This window comes from Mercurialis annua, linkage group LG2, assembly GCF_937616625.2.
Source record: "Mercurialis annua linkage group LG2, ddMerAnnu1.2, whole genome shotgun sequence".
Classification (NCBI taxonomy): Eukaryota; Viridiplantae; Streptophyta; class Magnoliopsida; order Malpighiales; family Euphorbiaceae; genus Mercurialis; species Mercurialis annua.
Window position 1 is genome coordinate 2,875,419 of NC_065571.1, and position 17,863 is coordinate 2,893,281.

The 17,863-nt window shown below is 43.2% G+C and overlaps 1 protein-coding gene across 1 annotated transcript; it reads left to right on the plus strand.

Moving 5' to 3' along the window:
- The first annotated feature begins 229 nt into the window (after nucleotides 1-229).
- LOC126670270 (primary amine oxidase-like) lies at nucleotides 230-17,380 on the plus strand. The gene is made up of 5 exons (XM_050363962.1): nucleotides 230-996; nucleotides 1,853-2,237; nucleotides 3,382-3,495; nucleotides 3,581-4,119; nucleotides 17,040-17,380. The coding sequence occupies exons 1-5, from the start codon at nucleotides 230-232 to the stop codon at nucleotides 17,245-17,247; spliced, it is 2,013 nt and encodes a 670-aa protein (XP_050219919.1). The 3' UTR covers nucleotides 17,248-17,380.
- Nucleotides 17,381-17,863: the final 483 nt, after the last annotated feature.

The window sequence follows — 17,863 nt, forward strand, 5'->3', positions numbered from 1 at the left end:
AATTTCGGACTTGTATCAGTTGCTTAATTAGGAAAGTGTAACAACAACAACAAAAGATCTCATTATGGTAATTGGTAAGTTTTTAAGGGATGCCAAACTTCCTCTTAAGAACATGGACCTTCCAAATAGAAAACTATAATTTAAAAGTGAGGATTTTTCATAATGAAATAATAATAATAAAGTGCCCATATAATACGAACATAGGATTAACATTTTTCTTCACATAGCCATGGCATCGACATATTTCAAGTTACTCTTCAATTTTATTCTATTCATTTTCACCATCTCTCCCACCTCAAGCCACCCTCTGGACCCTCTAACTCCCGAAGAGCTAACCCTAGTTCGAACCATTGTGATAGGCGCGACCTCAAACAACGACACAATCTTCCATTACGTAGCATTAGACGAACCAGATAAACCCCTGGTTCTGTACTGGCTATCAAACCCTATGTCCACACCTCCACCTCGACGAGCCCTAGCCATCACCCGAGTCGACAAAGAAACGCACGAATTTATCGTCGACTTATCGACACAGTCAATTATATCCGACAAATTAGTTTCCGACCATCATGGATATCCGACACTAACGCTCGAAGAAGAAACAGAAGTGTCGGAATTGCCATTTTCATACGTTCCATTTATCGAATCGATGAATCGGAGAGGACTCAACTTATCTGCTGTGATTTGTTCTCCTAATACACTCGGTTGGTTCGGACAAGAAAAGACCAAACGGAATGTGAAACTTCAGTGTTTTTATTTAAATAATGGGTCCATTAATTATTATGCTTTTCCGATCGACGGGATATGGATGATCGCTAATCTTGATAAAATGAAGATTGTGGAATATAGCGACAGGTACACAAAACCAATTCCGAAATCTGAAGGGACGGACTATAGATTTTCCGAGCAGAAGCCTCCGTTTGGTCCTCGCATTAATCGTGCGGCTATCTGTCAACCTGATGGACCTGGAATTGAAATCGAAGGCCATATGGTCAGGTCAGGTTTCACCACTATTGCCTGTTTTCTGTTTGATTAACTACAATTTTTGGGCAATTAATTTTCAGGTACTCAAACTGCAGGTTATTAGCCAAAATGGTACCGAACCTTTGCATCTTGAATCAAAATGGTACCCAACTTTTAATTTTGTATCATATGGTATCCAACCTTCTAACGTTTGTCAAAATGATTTTTTAAACAATTTCCGGTCACTTTTGATGATGTGGCAACCGGAAAACTAATTTTTTAACAAATAAAATTTTATATAATTTAAAAAATTAAAATGAACTCTTATTTTACATCAATAAAAAAATTATTTTTCTGGTTGCCACATCATCAAAAGTGGCTGGAAAATTTTAAAAAAACCATTTTGAAACAAATGTGAAAAGGTTGGGTACCATTTTGATACAAATTAAAGGTTGGGTACCATTTTGATACAAGATGCGAAGGTTGGGTACCAATTTAGCTAATGACCCTCAAACTGCCGTCTTATTTTAATTTGATGATTAAATTTTAATTCGTTTTGTTTTAGTAATTAGATTTGAATTTTATTTCAACAAAAGATTTAAATATGATAGCAACTGTTCAAAGATATATTAATTTTTCATGTATATTTTTATTGTGTTTAAAAAAAATTCTCTTGATGTGAATTGTAATTTTTAATTTTTCACCTCCCAAATAAAAGTATTGAGCATTGATTAATTTTTCTTTATTGGCATTTCATTTGTATTTTAATTTTTAAAGTAGCTAAAAACTATAATTAAATATACACACCAAAATATATATTTGAAATTTACGAGTCCCAATAATATTAAGTTGATTATATAAAATATATATATTTCTGATTATTTTACAGATGGGGTAATTGGAAATTCCATGTATCGTTTGATGCACGAGCTGGTACAATGATATCGACAGCATTTATATATGATGAAGAAGCACAAAAGTCTCGCAGTGTATTATACAGAGGGTATGTATCAGAGGTATTTGTACCTTATATGGATCCAACATTGGACAGATTCTCCGATACGTTCTTTGATGCTGGAGAATACGGTTTAGGTTACAATGCAGTTTCATTAGTAGCATTGCTAGATTGCCCCAACAATGCAGTGTTCATGGATGGTTATTATGCAAGATTTGATGGTTTGCCTGTGAAAGTACCCAGAGCGATTTGCTTATTTGAAAGATATGCAGGAGATATCATGTGGAGGCACACTGAAACAGGCATTTCTTCGACAACAGTAAGCCCTAGATTTAGATATATTATATGTTTAAATTAAATGATCAAAACTATCAACTTAAAATTTCTACTCAAAAATATTAATTTTAATTTTTTTTATTAAAGTGACGCTATAATTTTAATTTATGGTAAAATAAACTTATCGAGCTTTAGTGTGTTTTTCAAATATTTAATTATTTTTAAATTTTGCTAGTTTGGTCTATCATCTATTTTATACTTACCATATATATTAGCGACTCGTTTGAAGCTAATGTGGCGCAATGTTGTATATCTATATGTATAAAATTTAGCTTACTTTGCGTACATAACATCATGTCATGTCGGCTTAAAACAAATCGTGGATATATTTAATAAGACTCGAAAAGTTGGTGAACCAAAGGTCCAAAACTGATAATAAAGATCGTACGATATATTTGACAAACAAGCTAAAATTATAGATAAATTAATCCATTTTACTTTAATATATTGGTAAATATCAGTAAAGTTCATAAACAATTTTCTTAGTTGTATATTCTTTGCTAATATTATTATTATTATTTTATCCTTTTACAGGTATATTTATATAGACTTTTTTTTGGTATAATTTATTTAAACATTAATAATTAGTAAAATGATTTTATAGGTCCACATCTTTGGTCAGAATGACATATATATATCTTTAAAAATAATTTATGACAATCTAATCCGTCAATTTTATAATTTATAACAAATATATTTAACCCTCATTTTAAACTTATTTTGGATCAAATAATTCTCATTTTAAACCTATGTAACTATTTCTAATTTAAAATAAAAGACCAATCGTATAAAATAATATATGGAATCTAAATTAATTTATCAACTACGAAAAGTTTTTAAAATATGTTTAAGATGAGAGTTGGATATATATTTGATGGATCAGATGTGATAAATTTTTATAATGATATATTTGATATTTTGATGAAAAATATGAATACATAAAATACTTTTATCTTAATAATATGATACAAAAAATTATAATTATTAATTTATAATATTAATTATACTGTACATATTTTAATATTAAAGTGCATTTAATGAAAAAAATAGACTGTCAAATTCAATACTTAAAGATTTCAATATTTATTACCTTAAATGTTTCAAATTCAGTATTAAATTTTTGGCAGATAAATGAGGTTAGGCCTGATAGAAGTTTGGTTGCAAGGATGGTTAGTAGAGTTGGTAATTATGATTATGCATTTGATAAGGAATTCAAGCTAACCGGTTCCATCCACATGGAGGTATTGGAACAATTAATTGATATTTTTTGCTGGACAAAAACAAATTAATTAGCCTCTCTTCTAAGAAATTGTCTATTTTGAACAGGTTAGTTTAACTGGAATTTTATATATGAAGGCAACAGAATACACTAACAATTGTCAGATCGAAAAGGAAATTTTTGGACCGTTAGTTTCAGAAAATACAATTGGGTCGAACCATGATCATTTCTTCATGTACCGGCTTGATTTGGACATTGATGGAGTTCAAAATTCCATGGTAAAACGCCACTTAGTAACCAAAAGAAACCGAAATTATGATACACCAAGGAAGAGCTATTGGACCGTTGTTAGTAAAACAGCAAAAACCGAATCGGACGCGAAATTACAGTACGGCTTGGACCCGATTCAGGTTCTGATAGTTAACCCAAACGAGAAAACCAGACTTGGAAATAGTCATGGATATCGTTTGGCACCAGCATCAATAGTACACCCACTTCTAACCAGAGATGATTACCCTCAAATTCGTGCGGCTTTCACAGAAAACGATGTGTGGGTTACCCCGTATAACAAGTCGGAAAAATGGGCGTCGGGATGGTATGTTGATCGGAGCCGTGGCCGGGATACATTAGCCGTCTGGACTCGCAGGTGTTGTGCCTTAACTCAAATTAGAATATTTATCTTATGTTTCAATTTGGTATCGGAATTTTCATTTTTATTTATGTCCAAGTATTTTAAATCAAAGAAGTTGATATAATTATAAGGCCTAATGTCTTAAAAACCCCCGACTTTTTAGCCCCTTTTCAATCATACCCTGACGTTGAAAATTTGTCAATTTTACCTTATTTTGCATTTTTGTGTTTCAATTGTACCCTGAAAAATTAAATTAACGTCTTTTGCGTTTGGAAATTTGTTTAAAACATTCTACATGTCTCGCATATATTAATTGTACATTTTTAAAATTTATTTAAATTTAGTTAAATTAATTAAGAATTTAAATTAGTGTTAATTTGATTATGGTTTTTAGTTAGTTTTTAAAAATAAAGGACTTATTCGTACTTTTTTGAATAAAAAAGAATTTAATTTCATGTTTAGACTTAATTAATTGAATGATTTCATCATTTAAGTAAAAAAATTAACAAAAATTAAAATATTGGGGTACAATTGAAAACTGAAAATTTAAAAGTGGGTAAAATTGACAAATTTTCAACGTCGGGGTGGAATTGAAAAAAAGATTAAAGGTGAGGGGTTTTTGAGTGATTAGGCCTAATTACAATCGTTGACATAGTATTTTATAAAATTTATTATTATATAAAGCGCCACGATGATTGATATGTGGGCTAAATATTTTTATGGTTATTGATAACGTAGCACATCTAGTAGGGGCGAAGCAACCTCGCCAGGAACAAACATCGCTAAGTCAAGCATTTCACCGACCTGGTAACAATGTCCGACCTTCTTGAAACCATAGAACGCATGACTTGGGGGGTCACCGGATCGATGGGAATTCAAACATCATCCGAGACAATCATGCCTGATAAGGTCGGACCAAGAATCTCACCCGAGCTCTGAAGTATGTTCAACTCAGACCTAAGCCGAGCTCCGAGCTCCTGAGCCCGAAGGATTGGACCATCTGGTTCGAGCTCTGAACTGCTCTCAGATACGGGAACCAGGATAACTTGACTTCCAAGTTATCCGGGCTCCGAGGTCTTGCCCAAGAGCGCTCACTCGTGTACCAGATTCTGGGACCACAGAAGATCTTCTGACAGGTACGTGAGGAATGTTCCCTCTGACACACCTAACAACCCGTGCCACCCGCAAGGATATTCTACCACGTCAGCATAACTGATTCTTGGGACCACTGGGCTCACAGCCTGCCAGCAAGGCAGGTTTGTCCTTAAACCCCAACTATAAATAGAGGGCTTAAGGACAAACCCTAGGTAATTTCTTTTTCTCTACTCTAAGCACTCTCTTTTCTCTTCTTCTTCTTCCTCTACTTCAAAACCTTACTTGAGCGTCGGAGTGAACGTCCGGTGACCCCCACCGGAGTTCCTTCTGACCTCTGTTTGCTTGTGGTGTGCAGGTCGTTACAGCTCGGATCTAGTTTGGTGATTCATCACTTGGCGCCGTCTGTGGGAAACGTTTTGTATTCCCTTGTTCTACTCTGGTTCTCTTGACGTTGCTGATCAGATCTTGACGAGAAACAATGGCTGATGATCCTGTTTTGGACAGGGTAGATCCTCTGGGAACTACGGTGGCCGACGCTAACTTGGTTGGTGGAGTCTCTGCTAGTGGTCGGACCTCTGTGATCACTGGCTTAACTCCTCCGGCGAATGCTCAGGCGGGAGGATCCAGGGCCTCCGGCAGTGGAGCTGGATTTGTGCCTTTATATGGGTTGGAAAACTATCCAAGGGCGAACCCTTTTGCTTCAGATCCAAGTCACACCCACTTATCAACCCCAGGAACCACCGTGCCTCAGAGTTTCCTCCACAATACCTTGTCTCCCACTCAACTCAACTTCTCAGTAGACGCTACACTGGTGGCTACGGGAACGGGAACAACTTCTGGGCAGGATATACCTCCGGCGGTCTTACAAGCTCAAGAATATTTAGAATACATGGCTCGCCAGCTGCACCAGGCTCAGCAGATGCACTTTGCAGTCATGTCCCAGTATTACCCAAGTTACAATCCCTCAGCCACCCCTGTGGCCCCACCGCCCCGAGCTTCTGAGTTTCAGGATGGTCGTCTTCCGAGAGAAGAAGGTCGGAGCGATCACCCGCGACCCAGACCTAGGGGTCCCACAGAGCATCAAGCACCAAGAGGCGAAGATCATCGTGACACTAATCTGCCGAGAGACGAAGGTCGGCATGATCGCCCTTTTCCGAGAGACGAAGGTCGGAATGATCCTCCTCCTCCTCGAAGGGAGGGGGTGCAAGACGAGAATCTACCACCGGGGACACAGCGCGGTGACGCTGGTTTGGGGAGGGGAGACCCAGACCCGGAGGCAGATCCTCTGCGGACCGCGAGAGCAGGAGCTCCACCGGTCAGGAGAAACGGGGCCGAGAGTGTTCACAGCTCGGGGGCAGCATCTCAGCATCAGAAAACTTTGCATGACGAAGTTACCCGTCTAGTCCAGGCCGAGCTGGATAGGCATAAAGGGCACAAGGCAGAATCTCGACCCTTCACTACCTGTGGCATTGCTAGCCCTTTGTCAAAGGCTATATGGGATGACCCATTTCCAGATAAGTTTAAATATCCGCCCATTGACAGATATAACGGTAAATCCGACCCGATGACTCATTTAAGTTGCTTTCAGGTTGCCATGGGAGTTCAAAGTGTCTCGGACGCCACGGTGTGCAAAGTTTTTCCTTCAACGTTGAGTGATGCGGCGCAAAAATGGTACCAGAACCTCAAGGAGGGCTCTATTACCAGTTTCAGGGAGCTCGCCATGGCTTTCAAAACTCATTTTGCCCCGAGCATCGAACGAAAGAAAAGATCCAGTGATTTGAAGAAGTGCTTTCAAAAGCCGGGAGAAAGCTTAAAGGCTTACATTGCTCGGTTCAATGCCGAGGCGATCATGATAGAAGATTTGAACGATGATACCGCCATCGATGCTATGAAAGATAACACCAGCATGCAAGTCTTCCGAGATAGCCTGATCACCAACCCGGTTGACACTTACACCGAGTTGATGGACAGGGCTTGGAATTATATCAATCTTGACGAGGAAAGGCAGAGGAAGTCTTACGGGACGGCTAGCCCGGTTCCCAGTAAAACGCAGAATACTCAGGGATCTAACCGTAACCAAGATCGGTATCGACCTCTGAACGAGACTTCGGGATACAGAGGTAACAAACCATTCAATGCTCAGACCAGTCCGCCAAGTACGGGGCCTGGTACTAAGCCAAGTTTCAGTATTGGAGGAGGAACGGAAGGATATGTAGATCGAGCAGGAGTGCCGAGACAGTATGTACCACTCAATACTCCGAGGGAACAAATTCTATCCTGGATCAAGCACAACAACGAAGAGATTCGTTACCCGCCGAGGCTAGTGAAAGATGGAGACCGATCCAAGTTCTGTGATTTTCATGATGGTTATGGCCACGAAACAGAGGAGTGCGGACGTTTGCGAAGTGAAATAGACAAGTTGGTCTGTCAGGGGCGATTACAACATTTTGTTGTGGCCAAGGAGGGCCAAGACCGAGGAAATACGAGGGTCAACTCGGTCAGGTCGGAGCCCGGGGGGAGTAGGGAGGCCCAATCCCCATCAAAGAAAACACAAGTCACGGGGGTAATTAACACAATCTCGGGAGGAACCTCAGAGTCCGAATATGGTCGCAAGCGCAGAAAGAAAAAGCAAAAGATGGTCATGTCGGTATCTACTGGGACGCCATGGCCTAACATTGTTTTCGGGCCAGAGGATGCGAAAGGAGTAGATTTTCCTCATGAAGACGCCTTGATCGTATCCGCCATCATTGGATCGAAATGGGTAAAACGATTGCTGGTAGACGATGGAAGCTCGGTTAACTTGTTGACTCTGACAGTCTTTTTGACAATGGGAGGATCCAAGACTGACCTCAAGCCTGTGAACATTCCTCTCCTGGGGCTGGGGGGAGCTCCAGTTACCCCAGAGGGCATGGTCGAGCTGGATCTAGAGCTCGGCATCGAAATACCTCAGGAGGACGGAACAGAGGGAATCCTGGCGGAACCAACACGGAAGGTACGTTCACTGTTCATGATAGTTGACATGCCTCTGGCTTATAATGGTATTCTTGGTAGACCTATGTTGTATAGCACAGGTGCAGTGACTAGTATTCGTTACTTGATGATGAAAATCCCAGTGGAAAACGAGGTCATAACTATCAGGGGAAACCAAACCCTATCTAGGCAATGTTACATGGCCACTATGGGCAGCACGGTGGAAACGATGAACATCGATACACCCGAGCTGCTCATCAGAGAGAAAAAAGCTCAGAAACCCCGAGAAAACTTAGAAACGATCGAACTTACAGAGGGATCCGAGATGTATGTAAAGCTGGGGGTAGATTGGCCAGACGAGCACCGGGAGGCTATCATAGCTCGGATAAAACAGTACGTGGAGGAGTTCACCAACAAGCCAGAGGATATTGGGGGGGTAGACCCTAAGATCATCTCGCACAAGTTAAATGTGGATGCGAAATGCAAACCTGTCAAGCAAAAGAAAAGAACTTTCTCTCTAGAGAAACAGATTGCCATCCGAGATGAAGTGGAGAAGCTCTTGAAAGCCGGGTTCATCAGGAAAGTAGACTACCCTGAATGGCTGGCTAATGTAGTCTTGATCAAGAAGTCCAATGGTAGATGGAGGCTTTGTATAGATTTCACTGATCTAAACAATGCCTGCCCAAAGGACAGTTTTCCTCTGCCAAACATTGACCAACTGGTGGACGCGACGTGCGGATTTGCGGTCTATGCATTCTTAGATGCTTCTCAGGGATATCACCAGATCCCGATGAGTAAAGATGACGAAGAAAAAACAGCTTTCACAACGGATCTGGGGACTTATTGCTACAAGAAGATGCCTTTTGGTTTAAAAAATGCTGGGGCAACCTATCAAAGACTCATGAATCATGTTTTTAAAGATCAACTGGGCAAGAATGTCGAGGTTTATGTGGATGACATAGTCGTGAAATCTAGAGGAATCGAGGAACATGCAGCGGATCTGGCAGAAACTTTTGAAAAGCTGAAAGGTTTTAACCTTAAGCTGAACCCGGAAAAGTGCGTTTTCGCAGTACGCTCGGGGAAATTTCTAGGGCATCTCATCTCGGAGAGAGGCATTGAGGCCAACCCGGAGAAAATCGAGGCAGTAATGAGCATGAAAGCACCCAGCTCGGTGAAGGAGGTACAAAAGTTGAACGGGAGAGTAACGGCGTTGGGCAGATTCATGAGTTGCTCGGCCAAACGATGTTTGCCATTTTTCAAAATCCTGAAAAATACAAAGAATTTCAAGTGGACAGAGGAGTGTAACGCAGCTTTTGAAGAGCTGAAGGTTTACCTCAGCACACCCCCGGTGCTGGGTAGACCTGAGCCTGGGGAAATCTTATACTTGTATCTCTCGGTGAATGACGAGACAGCAGCGGCAGTCCTGGTGAAGGAGGATAAGGGTCTGCAAACCCCGGTTTATTATCTCAGCAGGGTCTTGAAAGGCCCGGAGGTCAGATACCCAAAAATTGAGAAATTTGCTTTGGCATTGAAGGTAGCGGCGGAAAAACTAAGGAGATATTTCGAGGCTCACATCATTGTAGTACGTACGAACCAACCTCTGAGAAAGGCGCTGCAGAGGCCAGAGATGTCCGGACGGCTGGTCAGCTGGTCGGTCCAGCTGGGAGGATATGACATCCGGTACGAACCAAGACCGGCTCTGAAAGCACAAGTACTGGCAGATTTCATAGCTGAGACCACTGCAAGCGACCAACCTGAAGAACCTGACGAACAACTCCTACGGTGGGTATTAGAAGTCGACGGGGCATCAAATCTAGAAGGATCCGGGGCAGGCGTAGTCTTGAAAGGCCCCCACGGAGTCACACTCCGAAGCTCGGTAAAATTTGATTTCCCGGCATCCAACAATGCCGCGGAATATGAGGCTCTGTTGATTGGATTGAGAATGGTAAACGTGGTCAAAGCCGAACACGTAACAATAAGGAGTGATTCTCAGTTAGTCGTTTGTCAAACTCTGGGTACTTTTGAAGCTCGGGATTCGGAAATGAGGAGATATGTAGACAGAGTCAAGTTCTTCTTGAACAAGATTCAGGAGCTCGGAGGAAAATGGGTAATAGAGCAAGTTCCTCGTTTGGAAAACCAAGAGGCCGATGTATTGGCCAAAGCAGCAACAGTGAACGAAAAGATACCAGGAGTCCATTTCTCTGTTTAAAAGCATTCCAGTATCGACAACTATGAAACCATTTTTCTAACTCAGCCTTTGGAAAACTGGATGCAAGGTATAGCCCACTACCTGATGGATGGAACTCTGCCAGAAAACAGAGATAAAGCCTACAAAATCTTGCGACAAGCTCCGTACTACGCGTTCCTCGACGGAGTCTTGTACAAAAAGTCATTCACCCACCCGTGGTCGAGATGCTTGACAGCGGAGGAAGGAGAGTATGTGTTGAGAGAGATACATGAGGGTATTTGCGGAGCACACATAGCTCCTCGCATGTTGGCCAAGAAAGCAGTGTTGCAGGGCTACTACTGGCCCCTGATGGTTAAGCAAGCAGAGGAGATAGTAAAGAAGTGTGAGAACTGCCAGAGACACCAGAATATCCGACATGCTCCTACTACAGAGCAGTGTCCTATTACAAGTCCTTGGCCATTTGCAACGTGGGGAATTGACATCCTGGGGCCTTTCACGCCAACCACGGGGCAGAAAAAGTTCTTGATAGTGGCAGTAGATCACTTTACTAAGTGGCTCGAGGTAGAGGCAGTGAGCACCATCACGGAAGCTCGGATTCGAGATTTCTTCTGGAGACAAATTGTGTGTCGTTTCGGTATACCCAGAGCGTTGGTAACTGATAACGGAAAGCAGTTCAACTGCCGAGCCTTCAAGGAATTTTGCAACGACTTGCACATTGACCTGCGCTTCACGTCAGTAGTTCACCCGCAGAGCAATGGGATGACCGAGGTGACCAACCGAACGATCCTAAAAGGGCTCAAGGCCAGGCTAGGGGAGTTCGATAGACAGTGGCTGGAAGAGCTACCGAAGGTCGTTTGGGCTTACAGAACCACGCCAAGGGCAGGCACAGGAGACACCCCGTTTTCTCTAACATATGGGTGCGAGACCATGATACCGGTGGAAATCGGGATGCCAACTCTAAGGGTCCAGTTCTTCGATGAGGCAAAGAACGAGGAAGAACAGAAATTATGCTTAGACCTGCTGGAAGAGCGAAGAGAACAGGCAGCGCTAAGAATCGAAGCATACAAGCAAAGAATGGCTAAGTATCATAACAAGAGAGTTAAACCCTTGAGTTTCCAAGTCGGCGATCTGGTCCTACGACGGGCAGACATTGCTAAGGGAAATGCTGGAGTGGGAAAGCTCGAACCTAACTGGGAAGGCCCCTATCGAGTCACGGAGGTCGGACGAGCAGGAGCTTATAAAATAGCACACATGTCGGGCAGGGTGCTCCCGAGAACTTGGAACTCCCAGGTTCTTCGGAAATACTATCAATAGTTACTTGTTTTCATTTTCGAGGTACCTAGGGGTTTTTTCACTTATGTTTGAGTTAGGCTTTTGTAAAACTCAAACATAAGTTTTTCCCCTCAATGAATAAAAAAGCTTAAAAAGAATTCATGTCTTTCTCAAAACCCGAGCACTTTACTCGGTAAAAAATCCACGGGCTATGTGCCACCAGCGGGCTATGTGCCATCTACGGGCTATGTGCCATCTACGGGCTATGTGCCACCAGCGGGCTATGAGCCATCCACGGGCTATGTGCCACCAGCGGGCTATGTGCCACCAGCGGGCTATGTGCCATCCACGGGCTATGTGCCATCCACGGGCTATGTGCCATCTACGGGCTATGTGCCACCAGCGGGCTATGTGCCATCCACGGGCTATGTGCCATACACGGGCTATGTGCCACCAGCGGGCTATGTGCCATCTACGGGCTTTGTGCCACCAACGGGCTGTATGTCGCCTGCGGGCTATGACAATCCCGGGTCATCCGGAGATAACAAGTTATCCACGCCGAGCAACTTGATCAAGCTCGACCTATGAACAACTAAGAACCTACCCTAGCATTTTTTATCCCAAGTCTAAGTCAAGAGCCCACGTATAAAAACAACATAGAAACTAGAAAATTTATACTACTAGAAGGAGCTCGGAAACTAAGCTAAGTTAGCCATGAAAAACTTCATTCAGAAAGATAACAGGCAAACCGGCAGGTAAAAAACAAGATATATATACTAAGGCCAAAGTGACCAAACTTTGCAAAAATATTCAAAGCATAACAAAGGAGTTCGGAGCTCAACATTACAAAAACAATGGAAAAATTCATTCAGGAAAAACAAGTATACGAAAGGAAATATTCAAACCAGCAAAAAGAGCTCAAAGCTCAAACATCCTAAAAATTTACAAAGACAAGGAAAACTGTTCAAAACTATAAAACAAAAACTAAACGATGTTCAAAAATTACAAAAACAAAGCAAAACACAACTATGGTTATTTTAAACTGGGCCCTGATCTTGGTCGTCAGCCAGGTATTCATCGATGTCTGCTTGCACATCGTAATCTTCGGGCAGCTCTTTGGCCCGGCGATGTAATTCCACGGCATCCAACTTGAAACTTGATACATCGGTATCAGCCCCGAACCGACTTCTTACATACTCCCCGACCTGGATCTCCCCGACATACAACATTCGTCGGAAGTCCTCGTACATATCCTCCTCCCGAGTAGCCGCTTGGGCAACCTTAGCCTCAGCATCCCTCGCCCGATTGTTGGCCTCCTCCAGTTTTTTCTTCTGGTCGTCCACAGTGTCCCGGAGACCTTTGCTCGCTAGCTCGTTCCGGCGGGTTATGTCGGTAAGCTGCTTGGAAAAGTCCTCCTTTTCAGCCACCTTCTCGGTCTCCAGACGACCAACATCCTTTCGCAGGGACTCCAAAACCCCCAAGTCCTCTGCCCGCCGGTCCTCGGATTCCTTCAAACGGTTTTCCAAGTTGGCCACCAAGGAAGCTCCTTCGGAGGCTCTTCTCTCTGCTTCGGCAGCTCGCTTCTCAACATCCCGGAGTTTAGCCCTCTCCGACAACAGTAGATCCTTGGCCAGAAGGAGGTCCACCTCGCTTTTGTTGACGTTCTGGTCCGCCAGATAGGACATCTGAGCCGCCTGTCGTCAAAACAAAGCATGATTAAAAACAAACAAAATAAACAAACACTTAGAGAAAGTTAATCAAAACAAAGAATACCTGAAGGCAAAGAGAGGAGACCGCAGCCAGAAGATTCTCGGGCTTATATGTCTTGTAATGCGCCAGGTCTATGGGCAACGTGGTCACCCGGGCAACATCCCCTGCAATGGCCATCTCGGTCAGAGATGGGCGAGCCCCGTCATTATGTCGGCTCACCCACTCGGCAAAACTTGTCCGAGTTATTGTCTGGGGACCGGGGGCGGTGGTGCTAGTATCAGAGGAGATCTCCGGCAGATCCGGGATCTCACGTCTCGACCTTGGGGCACTCGGGCCACCTTCCCCAGGAGCTCTTCTCTCAGGGACCTCCTCAGCTTGCCGAGGCCCCACCACGGTCTCAGCTGAACCTAGGTCCACAAAGGGGATATCCCCAACGGGTTCCGCAGTGGGGGGAACCTCAATCCCTCCGGGCAGCTGCACCCGGAGCGGGACGACATGAATACCAGCTCCAGGGGCCTCCCGGTCCCCTGCAGTTCGCGGAGCAGAAGTCGCATCCGCAGCAGTCTGGGTAATGGGAGGGGGCGCCGGAGTGGCACCTCGGCTCGCCGGCCTCTTTCGCTTTTTCCCAGCCAACCTTGATGGGTCCAAAGTATTCACTGTGACAAAACAAAAACATCAGCTAGTCAGACACCAGCACAGGCAAGAAAACAGCAAGACGACGACACGCAAGCGTAAAAATAATAAAAAAATGCACATGTAACAAGCCAAAAATAAACTGGTACCAGCAGGCCCCGAGCTTTTCCAAAATTCAAAAGCAACCTTCGGGCACAGCTCGTCGGCTTGAGCCTTCTCCCCAGTGGGATCAGCATCACGTAGCTTCACCATGTCGACCACCTCTAATGGGGCCGGAGTATGGAACCACTTGTCCGGTTTGTAGCATTTCAAAACCCAGGTAGTCACCATCCCTTGGAAGGCAGTAGGATGGGTGACCTGGAAAAAATCCTCCTTAAAGTCTCGCAGGGAGTCAGTGATCCCGGATATCAGCCCTCCCGGCACCTCTTTCCTCTCACCTCGGAAGCGGATATAGGCAAAATGATTCCTATCTTTCAAGGACAGCAGGTATAAGCAGCAGAAGAGCCGCATCGTGGCGTTCACCCCGGTCTGTTGACACAACTTCAGAAAACAGGAGTAATGACGAACTCCGTTGGGGTGGATCTGCGAAAGAGGCACCTCGAAATAGTTGCTCAATCGCTTGTAGTCTTCAGAAATCGGGAATCGTATACCCGATTGAAGATGCTCCAGGGTGAGCATAATGGCATTCTCGGGGGGAACGTCGTTTAGCCGATGTCCTTCCGGGACCAACGAAAGCCCGTACTCCTCCGGGATGTCAAACGCTGCACGAACAGCAGCTAGAAAGCCCGGGGTACACCGCGATGCTTTCAAATCTCGATCCTCAGGTTTCTCCCCAGCATCAGCAACAACTTTCTTCCCTTTCTTTTTCTTGGCGGGAGCTGGAGCCGATGTCCCTACTCCCTCCACCTCGGAAAAATTTGCTCGGGCAGAACGGACGACATGGAATTCCGTAGATACCTCGTCGGTCCCCATGTCGTCATCATCGTAACCCCTTCCCTCTTCGCGTTCTGACAATTCACCCGACATACCTAGGCCAAGCAGAAACAATCTCGGATGAGACGAGTTTCCAAAAAAAAAAAAAAAAAAAAAAAAACAACAAATCATGAATCAACAGAAGCCTCCTAAGGGGTGAAATCATCAGAACGCCAAGAACACCACAATGAATTCCCAGATTTCGGGACATTCATTTCCAGATTTCAGGCACATAAAATCAAAATCACAACGAAAACACAGAATCTAGATCATCTAAAACACAAAAATACAGCGAAATCATGAAACAGAAACAAACATGGAATCAAACCAGAAGAACACAGAATCTACAAAGCACATTATATCAAAATCCCTACGAACAGAGCATCTAACAAGCCAAGGTAAAAAGTTTATACACAAATGCCAATCTCAGAGAATAAACACATAGCAAAATAAAAATCACACAACAGGAGCAAAAGAACTAACACTAAATCCAGGAAAAGCAAAGAATACTCACTTGTGAAAAACGCAGCAAGATTCTGGAGAAGAACAAAAATAACTGGAAACGTCAAACGCGATTGACGACGAAGCTTTGAAATCTCAAGAACAGAGAAGCAAGGAACCCTTCACACAGCAAGCAGCAATGGAAACTCAAGGCAAGAGAAGAACAAACGGTTTATCTTCGAAGAACAGAGAGCGTTTGTTTTCAGAGGAGAATAAAAATCCAAAAGCTCAGAGAGAATGCAAAAAGTTCCTAAGTTTTTGAAAAACGAAATTTATACCTGAAAAGAGAGGGAAATTGAAAGGACACGCCTTTAATTTTTCTCTCTCTTCCCATTTAAAACGTCTCCTAGGAAACTGCACTAGCAATAACCGCTAGACACGTGGACGAAACGTGCACAGAAGCACAACCGCCATCTAGGAGACCCATCTCTAACAGCTGTCATGCTCACCAGCTCGAAAGGACAGGTCTTTTCACATCCCACCAGCTACTCCTTCTGACAAACGGCCCGGTGTCAGCATTGACCAATACCAGGGCAATCAAATCACCAGTCACGTAACTGGGACCTCGAAGGACACTACCATCTCGGACATAAATATCCGATAAACCAGGGGGGGGACTAGTGATAACGTAGCACATCTAGTAGGGGCGAAGCAACCTCGCCAGGAACAAACATCGCTAAGTCAAGCATTTCACCGACCTGGTAACAATGTCCGACCTTCTTGAAACCATAGAACGCATGACTTGGGGGGTCACCGGATCGATGGGAATTCAAACATCATCCGAGACAATCATGCCTGATAAGGTCGGACCAAGAATCTCACCCGAGCTCTGAAGTATGTTCAACTCAGACCTAAGCCGAGCTTCGAGCTCCTGAGCCCGAAGGATTGGACCATCTGGTTCGAGCTCTGAACTGCTCTCAGATACGGGAACCAGGATAACTTGACTTCCAAGTTATCCGGGCTCCGAGGTCTTGCCCAAGAGCGCTCACTCGTGTACCAGATTCTGGGACCACAGAAGATCTTCTGACAGGTACGTGAGGAATGTTCCCTCTGACACACCTAACAACCCGTGCCACCCGCAAGGATATTCTACCACGTCAGCATAACTGATTCTTGGGACCACTGGGCTCACAGCCTGCCAGCAAGGCAGGTTTGTCCTTAAACCCCAACTATAAATAGAGGGCTTAAGGACAAACCCTAGGTAATTTCTTTTTCTCTACTCTAAGCACTCTCTTTTCTCTTCTTCTTCTTCCTCTACTTCAAAACCTTACTTGAGCGTCGGAGTGAACGTCCGGTGACCCCCACCGGAGTTCCTTCTGACCTCTGTTTGCTTGTGGTGTGCAGGTCGTTACAGCTCGGATCTAGTTTGGTGATTCATCAGTTATCAAATTATAAAAATTACAAAACGGTTATCAAACTTTAGCTTTTCTATGAAACGGTAATCGAAATACAAAAACTACAAAGTGGTTACCGGACTACAGTTTCTTTACAAAACGGTTATTGCCTTGCTTACTAGCCGTATATCTTTGCCGTGTCCCCATCAGCTAATCGATAAGCGTCTTGTAACTTATTATTATTTGGTGTGAATATGCAGGGATAGAGAGATTCATAACAAAGATATAGTTTTATGGCATCTTATGGGGATTCATCATGTTCCTAGCCAAGAAGATTATCCCATAATGCCAACTCTGAAGGCTCGCTTTGAGCTTCATCCCAACAATTATTTTGAAAGAAACCCTGTCTTGAAGGTCATTCCTCCTGAGCCCGTAACTCCGTGTAATTGCACGGCATCTCCGACCTAGTTTATGATTAGTGAAGTTTATAAAAAGCAAAATACTAGTATATTAGATGAAATTGCCAAATATATCTTAGTTTAAAAATTTGTATCAGTTTAAACCAATAGTTATTTCATTTGTATAAATTGTATTCAAGTGAAAAAAATTCAAGAGATCTAATGAATAAAAATTATTATTAATTTTTTAATTTAATTTTACGACAGTCTACTACAGTAAGCCGTCACTTACGCCAGTAACCCTCCACCAGAAGTCGTCCGCCTGACATGCTTCCCTCCAGCAGTTTACTCGCTTTTTTCGGCAGTTTCTATAACTTCGATTATTTTAATTTTGTATTTATTTGTTTTAGTTCATTTAGTTTTTGTTGTAACCTGTAAAAAATGTAGTCATGAAGAAGAAGTACAATGTATACCACAGAGTGACCACTCCATACCATCCTCAAACAAGCGGATAAGTAGAGATGTCAAACCAATAATTGAAGCTGATTTTGGAAAATACAGTCAATATATTGAGAAAGGACTGATCTTTGTAGTTTGATGATGCCTTGTGGGCTTATAGAAAAACATTTAAAACGTTAATTAGTATGTCTCCATATAGGCTTGTTTTTGAAAAATTATGTCACTTG